Source organism: Schistocerca nitens, chromosome 9 (assembly GCF_023898315.1).
Source record: "Schistocerca nitens isolate TAMUIC-IGC-003100 chromosome 9, iqSchNite1.1, whole genome shotgun sequence".
Lineage (NCBI taxonomy): Eukaryota > Metazoa > Arthropoda > Insecta > Orthoptera > Acrididae > Schistocerca > Schistocerca nitens.
Window position 1 is genome coordinate 329,694,459 of NC_064622.1, and position 19,680 is coordinate 329,714,138.

Consider the following 19,680-nt stretch of genomic DNA (forward strand, 5'->3'; position numbering starts at 1 on the left):
ACAACTTTTCACTGAATGTCTTTCTTGCATAGCGTTTCAATAATAATTTCGTTTATTAACTGTCTGACGATAAAATTTCTCTGTCAGTGTACATTATGAATAATGTTGTTTGTTATATGATTTGCGGTTGATATTGTGTCTTAATTCTGAAATTATACATAGCAACAGTTACATTACTAGTTTATTGATTGTAATTACTACTTACAAACGTCTTTTATATAACGTTGTTATTACTATGTCAAGAACATACCAGGCACCACTATTAGGACATACAATTTAATAGGTTGCCATGTTCATACAATGTAGCGTCATCTATGGTAGTTCTCCTGATGCTATTCTCAATGTTGTTATTTTGAATTAATAACTACAAGATGTTGTCAACATTGAACTACTCTTATATTCATTATACTTTCTGACTTCTTCTATTGACTAAGATTTAGATCTTCATTTAGTTTAACCTTTGTAGTACTATACTCCTTGGTGATCTTTGGTCACGTGTTGTCTTGATGACATGTACCTGTTATATTCTGGAGTCTACCTAGTTCTGTGATTTATGGCATTAACCAAATTATTAGTATTTTACATACCACTGCGGAGGATCATTGTATTTGAGAAGTTGATAAATTATTCATGAGAAGTTTGTATTTTTGATCCACCTTACATGCTTCTTTGTAAGAACTAATTATGATTTCAGTGTGCATAATTCTTATATTTTCCTCTCCTTTCGTTTGAGTACATTGCATTTTTTTATATTTCTGTCGTTTAGAATTGCAGTGAAGATTGCTACACAAACTGATACCAGAAAAGTATAAAGTTGAATATGTACACGCTGATGCCTATAAAAAGGCTTTTCTTAGAACGAGTCATTACTTTACATAGGTAGCTTATTACAATTGCTCTTCTGACCGACACATTCTGCTGTTACTGTTTCTGTACTAATACAATACTCTATGCTTCCTTGTATATTGGAGGGTCCGCCTCTCGAGACGATCTAGTGGTCAGTTCCCCATTAAAAATGTGTGTGTGCGGATACTTTTGATGAGATAGTGTAGTTTCCACCGCTTGTGGCTGTGCAGCTGGACTTGCAATATCTTTGGGCACTGCCATCGATGTGTCTTTGTCCATCAACAGCAAAGGTGTAAGATAGATCACGTTATCTGAGATCCTCCCACACTGAAGAACATTGTGTACCAAAATAAGAAGCCCCTGTAAGTAAAACAGTGTGTCGGGTACATCGTTGGAAGGTGGATCTCGTGTGTAATGAAGAATTATTTCTCGATATCATGACAGCTACATCCCTGTCAGTCCCAAAGTTTCTTGAAGAACGCAGCAGCCATTGCACTCATTTTGGAGAAAGGGAATTACAATTGTGTGTACAGTGCCTGGGACACGAGGTCAGCAACTTTCCGTACTGGATGTCACTGATTCAGTGGGAGAATGGAGAGTGGTTAAACCACGGTGAAACCACGACTGGGTGACAAGATCTTGGACGTCCACTTCAGATCGCATTAAGTGGAGGTCGGAGGCTTGCGTACACTGTAAACTAGGATATGCGGCGATCTGTGTCATATATAACGACAGAGTACCATATTCGTGCAGGCACAGGTGTTTCTAGGAACACATCTCAGCGTACATTGTTGAGCATGACACTACACACTAGACAAGTCCCATGAATTCCCACGGTAACCAGGCGTTCGTTAGGATTGTAATGGGTACGGGATAATCGACATAGAACTGTGAATCGACGGGAACGTGTTGCTTGCTCGAATGAATCACGTTTTTTGCTACACCAGGTCGATGGTCGTGTCGAGATACGTCATCATATAGGCGAACGGCTGCTTGACAACGCACCATCTGGAAGTAGATCGCGTACAGAACTGTTGCGTGATCCAGTCTTGAGTGTTTGGGAGGTCGGATTAAAGGAAGACATGGAAGCATTTTAAGGCAGACTGCTAGATTTGTTACCAGTAGGTTCGATCAAACACGCAAGTATTACCAAAATGCTTTGGGAACTCAAATGAGAATCTCTGGAGAGAACGTGACGTTCTTTTCGAGGAAGACTGCTGAGAAAATTTAGAGAACCGGCATTAGAGGCTGACTCCAAAACTATTTTACTGCCATCGACGTACAGGAACACAAATACAAGATGAGAGAAATTAGAGCTAGTGTAGAGGCATGGAGACAGTCGTTCTTCCCTTGTTCTGTTTGCGACGGGAACAGGAAGGGGAACGATTATTAGTGGTAGAAGGTGGCTTTCACCAGGTATCAGACGGAGGCATACGAAGTATGTATGTAGATGAAGATTCGCCCGTGGCTCCCATGGGACATGTCGTACAAATCTAGGCCACAATGACTACGTGAGAGGGTGTTGTATTGCGTTCTACGCTATTATATACATGATCATAATGATTTTGATCGTCAGTGTACGTGTCCGACTTTTTAGCTGAATAGTTAGCTTGTCTGATAGCCTTGGAGCGGACCTGGATTCGATTCCCAGCCGGGTCGGTGATTTTCTCCTTATCATCATTTCATCATCAGCGACACGCGAGTCGTCCAATGTGACGTCAGCTGAAAAGACCTGCAGCTCTGAAGCCAAACTTCCCGATCTCATAACTTCCGGCCATCAATGCCATACAAACATCATCGGAGTAAGTGCTGTTACTGAAGAAAGTAAGAGGTGATATGAATGTAGTAAGAATCTAAACCGTAATTCTGGAGGACGAAGGTAGTTTCAGTGAGGAGAAGATATAGTACACAATGGTAATTTACGCCGTCCAGTCACATTAATGTGTCCAACTGTCAAAAATCTGAATAACTACCTTTTGCTGTTAAGACCGCTGTGAAACGTGCAGGAAGAGAGTGAATGAGGTTCTAGTGGAACTACGCCGATCTGGTGCTGTGTCCAGCAGCCACAGGTTTCTCAGTTGAGTATCCGTGGCGCGAACAACCCGATCCAGGTGGTCCCACACATTTTTTGCTAGGTTTAAATATGTGAAGTATGGTGGACAGTGGAGTACGGTAAACTCACCCTGGTGCTCTTCGAACCACGCACGTACAGTGCGAGCTGTGTGAGACATTGCATTGTCCTGCTGGTAGATGCCATCGTGCCAAAGAAAAAGAAACTGTATGTAGCCCTGAACATCGTCCTCAAGAGTAGATGCACACTTGGGTTGATCCATTGTGGCTTCCATAACTACTAGATCACCGACGGAGTGCCACGGAAATAGTCCCCAGACGATAATTTCCATCCTCTTGCCTGGACCCGTAGACAATTAATGCCAATGGCTATCTATCATATAGAGCATAAAATTTGATTAATCTGAATAGGTCACATGCCTCTCTCAGTGAACGTCCAATTTCGGTACTGGCATGCAAATTCCAGTCTTAGTCGTCGTTGAACAGCAGTCAGCATGAGTGCACGTAACAGGTGCCTGCTGCGAAGGCCCATACGCTGCAATGTTCGCTGAACGATCGTTGAGGAGATACTGCTGGTAGCCCCTTGGTTCATCTGGAACGTTAGTTGCTCAACAGTTGCATTTTTATTCGGTTGTACACGTCTCCTCAGCTGTCGTTCACCCCTGTCATATATGGTCCAAGGTGCACCACATTTTCCTCGCTGCCGGATTTCGATAGAGCTTTTTTGCCGTGCATGGTACTCTTTAACGAGGGTGGCACGCTACAGTTTACAAACTTAGCCCTTTCGGAAATGCTTCCACCCATGGCCCGAAAGCCAATGTTTCAAATGGCTCTCAGCACTATGGGTCATCAGTCCCCAAGAACTTAGAACTACTTGAACCTAACTAACCTAAGGACATCACACACATCCATGCCCGAGGCAGGATTCGAACCTGCGACCGTAGCGGTCGCACGATTCCAGACTGTAGCGCCTAGAACCGCTCGGCAACTTCGGCCAACCCGACAGCCAATGATCTCGCCCTTTAGCACGTCTATTACATCGTTTTGTTTCCGCGTTACGACAACGACTGCACTGTATTCCGGCCTCCCGCACGCTTTATATACCCTCCACTGCTAGTACTGCGACTTGTCGTCTACGAGTGGTTATTGCACGTTTCAGTCAAACATAGGTGGAAGTCCCATTACTGTAACTGGACAGTGTATAAGTAACATGCCCGTACAAAAGTTGCCACTGTGTCCGTGGTATTAGCCTCATTTGTCTATGACTACAGTCCGTGTTGGGATGGCAGCTGGATCATTAGAAACGTCCCCAAATTGTTGTTCTGACGTAACGTCTTCACTTCTAGTAGTCTGTTCCAGCGTGGTGATAGGCGAGGTGTTGGTTCTTCATCAGGTATTCTTGACTGAATGATACCATAAGTGACTTGGTTACTCAGGCATAAGTAGACTGTTAAGTGAAGTAGTCGACATTTTACAAGGCATACAAGTTATTTTATCCACAACCTTGACGCAGTTCAGAAAAGACCTCTAAGTTATATGCTCACAACTGTTAACGATCTACACTAAACACGCAAGATAATGCACATACTTGACGAAAATAGTTTTCTTACACAGTGAGTGATAAATAACTTTTCTACTTTGGTCAGGGATTTTCACCTGCCTCGAGATGACTGGGTGTTTGTGTTGTCCTCATCATTTCATCATCATTCACGGATGTGGCAAGATTGGACTGAGAAAAGGTTGAGAATTTGTACGGGCGCTGATAAGCGCGCGGTTGAGCGCCCCACAATCCAGACATCATCATCATCATCATCATTTTCTACTTTGCAAATGTTATGGTCAGATGATTTTAATAAGTCTGTTATAATGAGTAGGGGGAGTGCTGAATGTAGAGGATAGTGTACCTAGGAACAAATGATAGCCCGCAGCTCGTGGTCGTGCGGTAGCGTTCTCGCTTCCCACGCCCGGGTTCCCGGGTTCGATTCCCGGCGGGGTCAGGGATTTTCTCTGCCTCGTGATGGCTGGGTGTTGTGTGTTGTGTGATGTCCTTAGGTTAGTTAGGTTTAAGTAGTTCTAAGTTCTAGAGGACTGATGACCATAGATGTTGAGTCCCATAGTGCTCTGAACCATTTGAACACATGATAATTTTTGGTCGGTGTTTCAGTAGAGTGGCTAATTTTAGAATCACGTATGTGAATCCACACTAGATACAGCCGTAAACAGTTTCGACCGTTTTCTACAGTATCTGTCGCTGTTAGACATGAGGTTATGTTTCGTGCAGCATTTGCAAATATTTCAAGTGCTAAAAATTTAAGTTCTGTATAATACGACACAAAGTGTTCACGGTTAAGTCATACTTCGTCGGTCAAGCACCATCTTATAAGTTGGAACAGAAGAAGGTTCAAAAATGGTTCAAATGGCTCTGAGCACTATGGGACTTAACATCCGAGGTCATCAGTCTCCCAGAACTTAGAACCACTTAAACCTAACTAACCTAAGGACATCACACACATCCATGCCCGAGGCAGGATTCGAACCTGCGACCGTAGCGGTCGCGAGGTTCCAGACTGAAGCGCCTAGAACCGCTCGGCCGAACCGGCCGGTACAGAAGAAGGTGTTTTACCACCGAACAAATTGAACATGTAATATTTGCCAATAACTCAGTTTCGTTAATGTCTTAATAACTTAACCTCTCTGGGAAAAAGAAATTTATATTGGTTTCCAGTAGCTTGAGTTTCAAAATGTATTTAACTTTCAACAGGTTTCTGATAACACTCTGCTTAATTTGATTTCTGACTACTCCTTACTGGTGTGTAGTAGAGCTATATTGTAGCACATAGCCGACTAAATATCCTTTCGGAAAGATTTTCTTGATTGAAACGCTTTTAAATTTCAGTCTAATATTTGTTACTAGGCACATGACTATGCTGTACCTTTCAACACGTTTTCACATTTGCAAATCCTCAATTTTCCAGATTAAATGCTATAACTTCAGAAAAAGGCTGCAGCCCATAAAAAGTCAGTTCTAACATTTAAAAAAGGAATAAGGAAACATGTTGCACAGAGATTACAAAAGTCGTGGGGTACCTCTTAATATCGTGTCGCACCTCATTTCGTATAGCGTAATGCAGCATCTCAACGCGACATGGACTCAACAAGTCGTTGGAAGTGTCCTGCAGAAATAATGAGCCATGCTGCCTCCACAGCCGTACATAATTGTAAAAGTTCAGCTGGCGCGAATTAACATCTCGATTATGTCCCATAAATGTTCAATGGGATTCATGTTGGGCTATGTGTATGGCCATACCATTCGCTCGAATAGTCCAGAATGTTCTTCAACAACTATGGCCCGGTGACATGGCGCATTGTCATCCATAAAAATTCCATCGTTGCTTGGGAACATGAAGTACATGAATGGCGGAAAATGGTCTCCTGGTTGTCAAACAACACTATTTCCAGTCAATGATTGGTTCTGTTCGACGAGAGAACCCAATCCAGTCCACGTAAAGAGCGCCCACACCATTATGGAGCCACCGCTAGCTTGCATTGTGCCTTATTGACAACTTTGGTCCATGGTTTCGTGAGGTTTGGGCCACACTCGGAACCTACCATCAGCCCCTATGAGCTGAAATTGTGTCTATGGTACCGAGCTAAGGTCCAACCGATATGGTCACGGGCACAAGGGAGGCGTTGCAGGCGGTGTCGCGCTATTATCAAAGACACTCGCTACGGTCGTCCGTTGCCATTGCCCATAAACTCCCTATTTCGCCGCACTGTCCTAACAGATACGTTCGACGTTCGTCCCACATTGATTTCTACGGTTATTTCCCGCAGTTTTGCTTGTCTGTTATCACTGACAACTCTACGCAAATACGACATCGCAGTGCCTGTGTTATTCCGAATTAGATCCAAAGGTACTGCCGCGACTAGAGCCGTTATGCAAAGTTCCTTCGGACATGCATGTATGGACTGTCCCCCCTGCATGGGGACATAAGTAATGGATGTACGAGTACAGGTTGTAGAGCTATGGCTGACGACATATGGAAGCATGGATTTGTCCGTGAGTCTTGCTAGGATAGCCAAATGGTAAGGGAGAAATTTTCATTGTCGTCATTCCTTTACACAGCTGATGATTGCCCATATTCGGAACTGCGAATACATTTCATGTGCACTACGTAAACTATTGTCGTTCGTTAATTGAAGGCCTACGTGGTGAGAGGCAATACCGGAAATTTGGTATTGTCGGCTCACTCTTGCCGCTGCGAATCAACTCTGAATTACCTAACGATTTCCGAAACCGAATGCTCCATGCGTCTACTTCCAACTACGATTCCGCATTCACAATTTTTTAATTCCCGTCGTGTGGCCACGACGATGTCGTAAACCGTTTTACGTGGACCACCTGAGTTTAAATGACAGCTCCGCCAATAGCAGAAGGTGATAAGATTTTTCTACTGGCTCAGATGAGAAGACAGATGACAGCGGATGAAACCCAAGCAGTGGTCACAGGAAATGTGCCACCTCGAACAGTTGGGAAACGATTACTGGAAGCTGGAATCAGATCTGGAGTTGCCATGCGTCGTTTGTCGCTGTCACCATATGACAAACATCAGAGACTTGTGTGCTGTACAACTAGAATAAACCGGGACAGTGAGTGCTATTCTTTATCGCCAACATGTCCGTAGACGATTTGATCAAAGGTCATGAGAAGCAGCCATTCTGTGGAGCCGTACCTTTCCATTTCCTGCTATCATGTTGTGTGGTGCTTTTAGATATAAGAATCTACTAGCGATGACAACAGGATAGATTTGGTAACTGTTGAAGGGAGGCCGAATACGTGCTAGTATGAGGCGACATTAGTAAACCCTGCTGCCATATCCTTCATGACCAGAATGCTAAATTGCATATTCCAGCAAAGTAATTGAGGACTCCTCATAGTGGTTCACACCACAAAAGTTTTGAAGAATTTAACTATCCTCGACTGGCATACACAGTTCTCCGATTTATTACCCACAGAGCACATTTGGGATGCAATGGGAAGACCAGCCTGCAAGACAACATCAGTGTCAAGCATGGCTGGAAATTTCTCTGTCAAGCATGGCTGGAAATTCCTCAAGACGGCCCTGAGAGGCTCTTATCTTTCATCCCGCAATGGACACAAGAGCGTATTTGTACGTGTGAGTGTGACACATTATACTGATGTCGAGGATAGATGTCGGTTCCAAATTTAATATACTTTATATGATGTTCATCTCCACAAATATTAATAAACGTCAGACTAATTCGTCATACCGTAAATTTTTTTATCGCCGTCAGTGACTGCTTAACTGTACGTATAGTCCTTTGTACTGTGTAGGTAAGGGACCAGAGAAAAACTAGAAAATAAATAGTGTTGGAAACATTATTAAACATTTGCTTCTGTGTCGAAACATATCATTCATTTTGCTCTTACAAGGGAACCTCCCCATCGCACCCCCCTCAGATTTAGTTATAAGTTGGCACAGTGGATAGGCCTTGAGAAACTGAACACAGACCAATCGAGAGAACAGGAAGAAGTTGTGTGGAACTACGAAAAAATAACCAAAATATACAAACTGAGTAGCCCATGTGCAAGATAGGGAACATCAAGGATAATGCAGAATTAGGAGCGTCGTGGTCCCGTGGTTAGCGTGAGCAGCTGCAGAGCGAGAGGTCCTTGGTTCAAGTCTTCCCTCTAGTGAAAAATTTAATTTTTTTCAGTTCATGTGACAAACTCTTATGTTTTCATCACTTTTTTGGGAGTCATTATCACATCCACAAGAAAACCGAAATCGGGTAAGGTAGAAGAATCTTTTTACCTATTCGCCAAGTGTACAAGTTAGGTGGGTCGACAACATATTCCTGTCATGTGACGCACATGCCGTCACCAGTGTCGTATAGAATATACCAGACACGTTTTCCTGTGGAGGAATCGGTTGACTGCGATCAAATGTTTTCGGTTCCCATTGGAGAGCCACGTCCTTTCGTTTACTAATCGCACGGTTTACCGTTGCGGTCGCAAAACACAGACACTAAACTTATTACAGTGAACAGAGCCGTTAATGAACGAACGGACAGATCATAACTTTGCGAAAATAAATTAAAATTTTGAATGAAGAGAAGATTTGAACCAAGGACCTCTCGTTCCGCAGCTGCTCACGCTAACCACGGGACCACTGCGCTGCTGAGCTAATCTCAGCCTTGATGTTGCCTATGTTACGCATCGACTACTCAGTTCGTATATTTTGCTTATTTTTTCATAGTTCCACACAACTTCTTCCTGTTTTCTCGATTGATCTGTGTTCAGTTTTTCAAGGCCTATCCAGTGTGCCAACTTATATCTAAATCTGAGGGGGGTGCGATGGGGAGGTTCCCTTGTTAGGATAAGAGTTAAACTGGTAAAACATTCAGTATACAAACAAAATCAGTATCACCTTTCTGAATGCTAAAATTTATTTATTCTTTTGTAACACATGTTCATTTATAGTTTCTGAGAAAAGAAGAGGTCCCTTTCGATACAGGAACAGGAATAATGTTAAATGTTTAAACTGTAGAAGAAATAGAAAAGTTTAAAAGAAAGCAGAGCTCTCTGATTTCTTGGACGCGGCAGTAGGCTGCTCAGCCGGTATGGAAGCTCGCAGATATCCCCCAGCGGTCTTGCAGCGCCTGGTCCCCAGCAGCTCCGTCGCCTGCCACTGGCTGCACCGGCTCCTGGTTGCTTGCGGCACCCCCGCTAGGGAGCGCTGGTGGCGGCGCGTCAGCAGACTCCTGCGCCACCGCGGCCACAACCTGCAGACAAGGGCGACAAGTCAGTACCGAAACCAGCGCTAGCGTCTTCTCATTTTCCAACCACAATGTCTTGGAAAAACCAAGACGTTATCAAACAATCTGTCGACCAAAAAAAAAAAAAAAAGCGTCTGACAATGTAAAAAGGTGCAAGGTATTCGAAATACAGCGAGAAATAAGACTAAAGTGCTCGGATTAGAGAGGGTGTAGGACAGGGATGTAGTCTGTGTCCACTACTGTTCAATGCATACATCGTAGAATCAATGACGGAAATAAAAGAAGGATTAAAGAGTGCGACTAAAATTCAGGAAGAAAGGATATCAATGAAAGGTTCCACTGATAAATTCGTATACTCAGTGAAACTCAGTAAGAATTACAGTGCCTGCTGAATGGAATCAACTGACTTCTGAGCACTGATTAGGGATTGAGACTAAATGGATGAAAAACGAAACTAATAAAATTAGCGATAAATTTAACGTCGAAATTTAGGACTTCAGATTAGACGAAGTAGTACCGAAGGACAGGGTGCATCGAGCATTGGAGATGGCTATAAAATAATAGTGTGAAATCCGGGAGGGGGGAATGACCCATGAGTTCCAAAGTGCTACCAAAGCTCCAGCTATGACAATGACTGTGCGTACAGAGTTAAAAAGAATGGAGTACAGTGGTAGAGAATATTCTCATAAGCCACACATTTCTGTAGTCAGTGCAAAGCGGTGCTTGAAGAGGCGTAAGGAGCAACGCTAGGGGACAGTTTATGACGGAAATACAGTCATTTGGAGTGATGTATCACGCTATGCCCTATTGCAATCCGATGGGGAAGTCTGGGTTTGGCTAATGCCTGGATAACATTACCTGCCCCATGTGTAGTGTCAACAGTGGAGTACGATGCAGGTGGTGTTACGTCATAGGTGTGTTTTTCGTGCTCAGGATGAAAGTAAAATGCTAGGTGCGGACAAATTTGAACTCATTTCATAGTTTTGTAGACTGCATACAGTACAGAAACAATTCGGAGACAGTGACTGTGTCAGCTTGAATATGCACGCTGTCATACGTCAGCAACTATGAGACAATGTTTTGTGGACAGATGTGAAAATTACCGAACTATCAGTTTAATAAGCCACGGCTGCAAAACACTAACACGAATTCTTTACAGACGAATGGAAAAACTGGTAGAAGCCGACCTAGGGGAAGACCAGATTGGATTCCGTAGAAATGTTGGAACACGTGCGGCAATACTGACCCTACGACTTACATTAGAAAATAGATTAAGGAAAGGCAAACCTACGTTTCTAGCATTTGTAGACTTAGAGAAAGCTTTTGACAATGTTGACTGGAATACTCACTTTCAAATTCTGAAGGTGACAGGTGTCAAATACAGGGAGCGAAAGGCTATTTACAAGTTGTACAGAAACAAGATGGCATTTATAAGAGTCGATGGGCATGAAAGGGAAGCAGTGGTTGGGAAGGGAGTGAGACAGGTTTGTAGCCTATCCCCAATGTTATTCAATCTGTATACTGAGCAAGCAGTAAAGGAAACAAAAGAAAAATTCGGAGTAGGAATTAAAATCCATGGAGAAGAAATAAAATGTTTGAGGTTCGCCGATGACATTATAATTCTGTCAGAGACAGCAAAGGACTTGGAAAATCAGTTGAACGGAATGGACAGTGTCTTGAAAGGAGGATATAAGATAAACATAAACACATAAACAAAAGCAAAACGAGGATAATGGAATGTAGTCGAATTAAATCGGGTGATGCTGAGGGAATTAGATTAGGAAATGAGACGCTTAATGTAGTAAATGAGTTTTGCTATTTGGGAAGCAAATTAGCTGATGATGGTCGAAGTAGAGAGGATATAAAATGTAGACTGGCAATGGCAAGGAAAGCGTTTCTGATGAAGAGAACTTTGTTAACATCGAGTGTAGATTCAAGTGTCAGGAAGGCCTTTCTGAAAATATTTGTATGGAGTGTAGGCATATATGGAAGTGAAACGTGGACGAAAACAGTTTAGACAAGAAGAGAATAGAAGTTTTCGAAATGTGGTGCTACAGAAGAATGCTGAAGATTAGATGGGTAGATCACATAACTAATGAGGAGGTATTGAACAGAATTGGGGAGATGAGAAATTTGTGGCACAAATTGACTAGAAGAAGGGATCGCTTGGTAGGACATATTCTGAGGCATCAAGGGATCACCACTTTAGTATTGGAGGGCTGCGTGGAGGGTAAAAATTATAGAGGGAGACCAATAGATGAATACACTAAACAGATTCAGAAGAATGTAGGTTGTAGTAGGTACTGGGAGATGAAGAACCTTGCACAGGATAGAGTAGCATGGAGCGCTGCATCAAACCAGTCTCAGGACTGAAGACCACAACAACAACAACAAGCGTTCAGAACGGCACGAAAATATGCGCAGAGTATAAACCGCTCATCACAACATCAGTGGGATGAGCCGTTCTCATGCAAAACACACTTGTTGTCTGCGTGTCATCCCAAGATGAATTATTGTGCCCGCTCGAACAACCATTTACTGTGGTTGTATGCAGTAGCAGGCGGTCGTCCGGATTCTTCCTCTGTGGGTTATAGTGCAAAGAGTCTGTATAGACACCGTGAGGTGACCTAATCTCACGAACGTTCTCAAAATATTAGAGGAAATGTCACCAGGTGCTGAATATGGAAACGTAATCAAACTGGAGACGTGGTCCAAAGCCGAACAACGGAGAAAAGTGAGATTATTGTGTGCAAAAAATCTAAATGCATGCACAGTCACCGTGAAATTATGACAGTACACGGACCAAGTGGTATGTCGCGTCCAGGAGTACCGAAATAGTGTCAACAGTTCCACCAAAGCCGCAGAAAGGCGAATGATGCTGGTCGACAAATCTAGATTTTGAATCCTGCGATTTACATTGCTCCAGCAGCCTCAGGGAACATCAGATTTTCCAACGATCAGAACGTTCACACAGTGGTTCTCGGAAGCCTCCGTGACCAAGGAGCGGATTTCTCTCGTCGAGGAATTAAACCATTGGTAGACCGTTGCAGCCGTTGTTCGCAGATATTTGGTGACTGTTGAAAAACTCATGTATCACTGTCATTTCAAGTGTAGCGCAGAGTGTAATAAAAGTTACTTCACCTGCAGTTAACTTTTTATTGTCGCCTCGTATACACAGCACCAGGTAAAACAAGTCTACCAGGTAGTTTACAGCAGAGGAGCACAGCACATGGGGACATGTAGTTGGTGTAGACGATAACTGTTCATGACGTAACAGACTGGTGTAGAGGAAGTCGAGAAGAACAGTTTGATATACGACATTTGCTGTCTATCGACCCGCTAAAGAATGTCAAATTCCCTAACAAAGTTATAGCACATGTGCACCAAGCAATATATTCCATATCCACTCGCTCCTTTAAGCCACCAGCTTAATCGTATAATTCGTTAACATTATTAATTTAAGCTTTACTATAACTCTAATAAAAGAGAAATTCTTTCTTAAGCGTTATGCAAACGTAAAGAACAGTAGTTTCGTAGTAAGGCCAGACTAAAAGAAAACGATTTAATTGTTAATTTTATGCTGTAAAAATTTCCACAAAATTTACACAAACGTCTCTTTTACATTTTAAGAGCAAGAAAAAGTGGTTTTTAATATTCAAGGACGATTTTTGCCGAAAACTGCGCGAGACGCGCTTAGGCAGCTTTTGTACTACTACTATTCGAGGCTGCTTCCCTGCTTGATAAACCACACGTGTTCCACATCGATATGTTAGTCTCGACTAACACCCTGTTTCTACACAGACAGCCATGTGGAGCGAGAACCACCGACATTTGCGGAAATTCCTATGTGTCACCTTGGAACATCAGTACTGAAACAAAAAAAAGCAATAGCTGCAGGATTTATTTTTCCCGTCGTGGGCGTTTACGCTGCCACTCAATGAGCGTCTGGACGTCATCGAACATTTTTTGATAGCGGAACCTTAGCTCGGTTACCTGTATTTCAACAGATACTAGCTTTGAGATATCCGGTCTGGTCTTGCAGACCTCACGTGATACTTCCTCAGTCAGCTGCTTGCAGGGATTAGTGATCATGATGTTGTCATTACGACTATGGTTACGAAAGTTAAAAAGTCGGTCAAGAAGGCTAAGAGAGTATTCTTACTAGAAAGAGCAGATAAGCAGTTGTTAGCATCCCACTTAGTAAATCAATCGACTTCATTTACTTCCGGTGCGATGGACGTGGAAGAATTATGCGCAAATTTTAAACACATTGTAAATCACGCATTGGAGAAGTATGTGCCGAAAAAGTGGGTTACGGACGGAAAAGACCCACCGTGGTTTAACGGCGCAATTCGGAGAATGCTCAGGAAGCAAAGATAGTTGCACTCGCGGTACATGAAAGATCGGGAGAATGAGGACAGGCAAAAGTTAGTAGAGATTCGTGCTGCTGTAAAAAGAGCGACGCGCGAGGCATACAACCACTACCTTAGCAAAAGATCTTGCTGAAAACCCAGGGAAATTCTGGTCTTACGTAAAATCGGTAAGCGGGTCGAAGGCTTCCAGCCAGTCAGTCACTGGCCTGGCAACGGAAGACAGCAAAACGAAAGCTGAAATTTTAAATTTAGCATTTGAGAAATCTTTCACGCAGGACGATCGTACAAACATACCGCCGTTTGAGTCTCGTACAGATTCCCGTGTGGAGGACATAGTGATAGACATCCCTGGGGTTATGAAGCAGCTGAATGGGTTGAAAATAAATAAATCACCAGGTTCTGATGGGATCCCAATTCGGTTTTACAGAGAGTACTCTACTGCATTAGCTCCTTACTTAGCTTGCATTTATCGCGAATCTCTTGCCCAACGTAAAGTCCCGAGCGACTGGAAAAAAGCGCAGGTAACGCCTGTATATAATAAGGGTAGAAGGACGGATCCTCAAAATTACGGACCAATATCCTTAACATCAGTTTGTTGCAGGATTCTCGAACATATTCTCAGTTCGAACATAATGAATTTCCTTGAGACAGAGAAGTTGCTGTCAATGCATCAGCACGGCTTTAGAAAGCATCGCTCCTGCGAAACGCAACTCGCCCTTTTTTCACATGATATCTTGCGAACCATGGATGAAGGGTATCAGACGGATGCCATATTCCCTGACTTCCGGAAAGCGTTGGTGCCCCACTGCAGACTCTTGACTAAGGAACAAGCATATGGGATTGGTTCCCAAATATGTGAGTGGCTCGAAGACTTCTTAAGTAATAGAACCCAGTACGTTGTCCTCGATGGTGAGTGTTCATCGGAGGCGAGGGTATTATCTGGAGTGCCCCAGGGAAGTGTGCTAGGTCAGCTGTTGTTTTCTATCTACATAAATGACCTTTTGGATAAGGTGGATAGCAATGTGCGGCTGTTTGTTGATGATGCTGTGGTGTACGGAAAGGTGTCGTCGTTGAGTGACTGTAGGAGGATACAAGATGACTTGGACAGGATTTGTAATTGGTGAAAAGAATGGCAGCTAACTCTAAATATAGATAAATATAAATTAATGCAGATGAATAGGAAAAAGAATCCCGTAATGTTTGAATACTCCATTAGTAGTGTAGCGCTTGACACATTCACGTCGATTAAATATTTGGGCGTAACATTGCAGAGCGATATGAAGTGGGACAAGCATGTAATGGCATGTGTGGGGAAGGCGGATAGTAGTCTTCGGTTCATTGGTAGAATTTTGGGAAGATGTGGTTCATCTGTAAAGGAGACCGCTTATAAAACACTAATACGACATATTCTTGAGTACTGCTCGAGCGTTTGGGATCCCTATCAGATCGGATTGAGGGAGGACATAGAAGCAATTCAGAGGCGGGCTGTTAAATTTGTTACTGGTAGGTTTGATCATCACCCGAGTGTTACGGAAATGCTTCAGGAACTCGGGTGGGAGTCTCTGGAAGAAAGGAGGCGTTCTTTTCGTGAATCGCTAGTGAGGAAATTTAGAGAACCAGCATTTGAGGCTGACTGCAGTACATTTTTCCCTCGTTCTGTTTGGGAGTGGAACAGGGAGAGAAGATGCTAGTTGTGGTACGAGGTACCCTCCGCCATCCAACGTATGGTGGATTGCGGAGTATGTATGTAGTTGTAGATGTAGATCCCCGAAGTTACTAATTCTATTAGCTTGCAATCGCCTCTTCTAATTGAGACATTACAGTGAGATTAAGTTGAATTCATTGCAGCAGATAAGAATTTGTCAGACGTAACTCCTTGTATTTAAAGCACCGCCGGCCGCGGTGGTCTCGCGGTTCTAGGCGCTCAGTCCGGAACCGCGCGACTGCTACGGTCGCAGGTTCGAATCCTGCCTCGGGCATGGATGTGTGTGATGTCCTTAGGTTAGTTAGGTTTAAGTAGTTCTAAGTTCTGGGGGACTGATGACCACAGATGTTAAGTCCCATAGTGCTCAGATCCATTTGAACCATTTAAAGCACCAGAATATGAAATCAAAGCTCTCGGGTCGATTCCCAGTCGGCCTAGGACATTTATCGATCATGTAACACTCGATCATTTATCACTTCTTTCATCTCTGGCAGTGTATGCTAATTTGAAAATTCCGACTTGCACCATGCATCGCTGGGACCCATATCATACAACCCGATCACAAGTATCCGTACCCCCCCCCCCCCTACATAAAGAGGGTGTTTTGACAGTTGGATTCAGTAGTATAGATGGAGGCGAGGAATGTTGTGTTGTTGGGAGGGAAGCAGTAACAGCACAATGAGTAGCGCAGGCAAGCACTCTGATATCGAACATGGAGTAGTCACTGGATGTCACTTGAACAACAATTCCATCAGGGACGTTTCAACCCTTCCAAAGTTGCCCAAGTAGACTATTGGTGACGCAATTATGAAGTGGAAGCGCGGAGGAAGAACAACAGCTAAACCAAGAGCAGTCAGGCCTCATGCACTATTGGACAGCGATCGTCTAGCATGGCAGAGCATAGTTGAAAATCGAATGAAATAGGCAGAAGGACTCATCCGTGGGTTAAAAAGAGCTACTACAGGGTCCGGCATAAAAAACTCCCCGATTACAAAGTAACGTGCAGCGGACAGTAGAAGGAGCAGAGTGGTGGAGGGCGCGTCGTTAAGTAGCTGCCTACGTGCCGTTTTCAGTGTACGCCATGGCGTGGTCTGGTGAACGTCGTGCCTTCATAGTGGAAGATTTTATTCAAAATGGCGAATCGCCTATTAATACTCAACGTGCTTTTCACGTTCGCTTTGCGCTCGGACGACGGGACCCTGTTCCCGATAAGAAAACAATTTATTCTTGGGTTGCTAACTTTCGTGAGACAGGTTCCGCATTAAAAAGGAAACCACCTGGACGACCACGGACTGCAACAGGCCCCGGAAATGTTGATGCAGTTAGAGCTTCAGTTCAACAATCTCCTCGACGATCCGCTAAAAAGCATGCGGCAGCATTACGGATATCTGATCGAAGTGTGAGAAGAATCTTGCATCGAGATCTTAAAATGCATCCTTACAAAATTGTAACTACGCAGGAACTGAGTGAACGAGACTGTGGTGTCCGTGTAAGTTTGTGCCAAGACCTTCTTCGGAACATTCGTCCCAACGATATTGTGATTTTTTCTGATGAAGCACACTTTCACCTTGCCGGAACAGTGAACAGCCAAAATTGCAGGTACTGGTGTGAACACAATCCCCAAGAACTTCATCAACGACCACTTCATAGCCCTAAAGTAACAGTATGGTGTGCTGTTTGCAATTCCGGAGTGATCGGTCCTTACTTTTTCGAAGAAAATGACAGGAATTTAACCGTCAACAGTGAACGCTATTGTGCCATGCTCCGCGACTTTCTCCAACCGCAACTAAGGGAGCTTTTTGGTGAAATAGAGAACGTGTGGTTCCAGCAAGATGGTGCTACAGCCCACACAGCGCGGCAGTCACTGGCATTGGTGAAGGAAATGTTTCCTGGACATGTGATCTCGTTGCGTGGAGACACTGGCTGGCCCCCACGATCGCCGGACTTAACGCCCTGTGATTTCTTTCTTTGGGGCTATTTAAAAGCAAAAGTTTATGAACAACGTCCACAATCTTTACGAGCCCTGAAAGAAGCAATTACACAAGAGGTTGAAGCTATTCCACCTGAAATGACTCAAAGAGTAATGAATAACTTCAGGGAAAGACTCAATCAGTGCGTCGACAGTGCAGGAAGCCATTTAAGGGATGTTTTATTTAAAAAGTAAGAGTATTTTCTAAAATGGCATAATATGTACTTTTATTTAGTATAAATAAAATTGTTCTACCTTATTTGGTTTTGTTTTTATTAGCTTTCCTTAAAGGGGAGGTTTTTCTGCCGGACCTTGTATTAGCACAATTAGCACAATGGCTTTACATAGAGAGTTGAAAAGAAAGGATTACGTTGATCGAGCATCTCGTCACAAACCACACATTTCTGCAGTCAGTACTAAGCAATGCCTCTGGACAGTGGACGACTACAAACAAATTATTTGGAGCGATGAATCACGCTATACACTGTGGCTATCAGACGAGAGGATTTGGGTTTGGCGAATTCCTAAAGAACATTACCTGCCGTCATGTATAGTACGGACGGGTGATGTTATGGTATGGGGGTGATTTTCATGGTTGCACCCTGTCACAAAGCAGCATCTTTCCCGACTGGAATGGTCTGCCCAGAATCCCGACCTGAACTCAGTATCTTTAGGATAAAACAGGACGTCGAATTGGCTCCCAGTTCCAGCGTCAAACATCTCTAGCTTCTTCTTTGGTTTCGGTTCTCTAGGAAGAAAGAGATGCCGGCCGCTGGTGGCCGAGCGGTTCTGGCGCTACAGTCTGGAACCGCGCGACCGCTACGGTCGCAGGTTCGAATCCTGCCTCGGGCATGGATGTGTGTGTTGTCCTTAGGTTAGTAAGGTTTAAGTAGTTCTAAGTTATAGGGAACTTATGACCTCAGCAGTTGAGTCCCATAGTGCTCAGAGCCATTTGAACCATTTGAAGAAAGAGATGTCGCTCCCCCACATATATTCAAATACCTCATCGGAAGTGTCCCTAGCAGTGTTCATGCCGTTATAATGGCAAACGATGGACACATCCCATACTAATATCACCTAACAGTGTTCTCATACTTTTGTCCAGATAGTGTAACTAATCGACTACGTTACCCAAAGGTCAGAGGAAGGCAACAGCATACCACCTCCAGTAGGACAATGAGTACTAAAGCACTCGGACTGTGCGGCTGGTCCCGGTGGAGGTTCGAATCCTCCCTCGGGCAGGGGTGTTTGTGTTTGTCCTTAGGATAATTTAGGTTAAGCAGTGTGTAAGCTTAGGGACTGATGACCTTAGCAGTTAATTCCCATAGGATTTCACACATACTAAAGCACTGTGGTGTTGTAATCAAATTTCGTGCTGATGACAACTTTACGTGTCTATCTTGTGTAAGCGATGGACACAATTTCGAAAATATGTATGAATATTCCATTGGTTCTTCCCTTTCGAAATTAAAATTTTGCTTACAAACTGATGACCCGGATTTCAGCTGTAATGCTGTGTAATAACAGACTTACCGCAAAGGCCAAGCAGAGAAGGAGAACGGTTCTGGTTGAGGCAGCCATCTCGAGTGATACAACGGGATGTGTGGCTCCGGTTTATATTCGTCCGCGGTGTAGAGCATTTCCAGTCGCACAAAGAACCTGCGTGTTGTGTTCTCCGCTGCACTCCTGCGTCTGTTGTGGCGTCAGCTTACTTTGCAGACCCATTCTTCTGGCAAAAGAGCAGGAAATTAGGCCACTCTCCGTGACAAATGGTCGTAGACAGTAGCAATAGATAACACCTGTCGTACTTTTGCATTTGTTATATCGAAGATCTATATTCAACTTGAAGATTGCTCATTCATTAGATCTTTATTTATTATTTTCGTTAACATGTGGAAAGCTCCGTAGGAAAGGCA

General features: G+C 43.6%; 1 protein-coding gene across 1 annotated transcript; it reads right to left on the minus strand.

The window, feature by feature from the left end:
• Positions 1 to 9,366: 9,366 nt before the first annotated feature.
• Positions 9,367 to 19,453, minus strand: LOC126203722 (uncharacterized). The gene is made up of 2 exons (XM_049938095.1): positions 19,298 to 19,453; positions 9,367 to 9,723 (listed from the first exon to the last, which is right to left on the minus strand). The coding sequence occupies exons 1-2, from the start codon at positions 19,402 to 19,404 to the stop codon at positions 9,504 to 9,506; spliced, it is 327 nt and encodes a 108-aa protein (XP_049794052.1). The 5' UTR covers positions 19,405 to 19,453; the 3' UTR covers positions 9,367 to 9,503.
• Between the last annotated feature and the right edge of the window lie 227 nt (positions 19,454 to 19,680).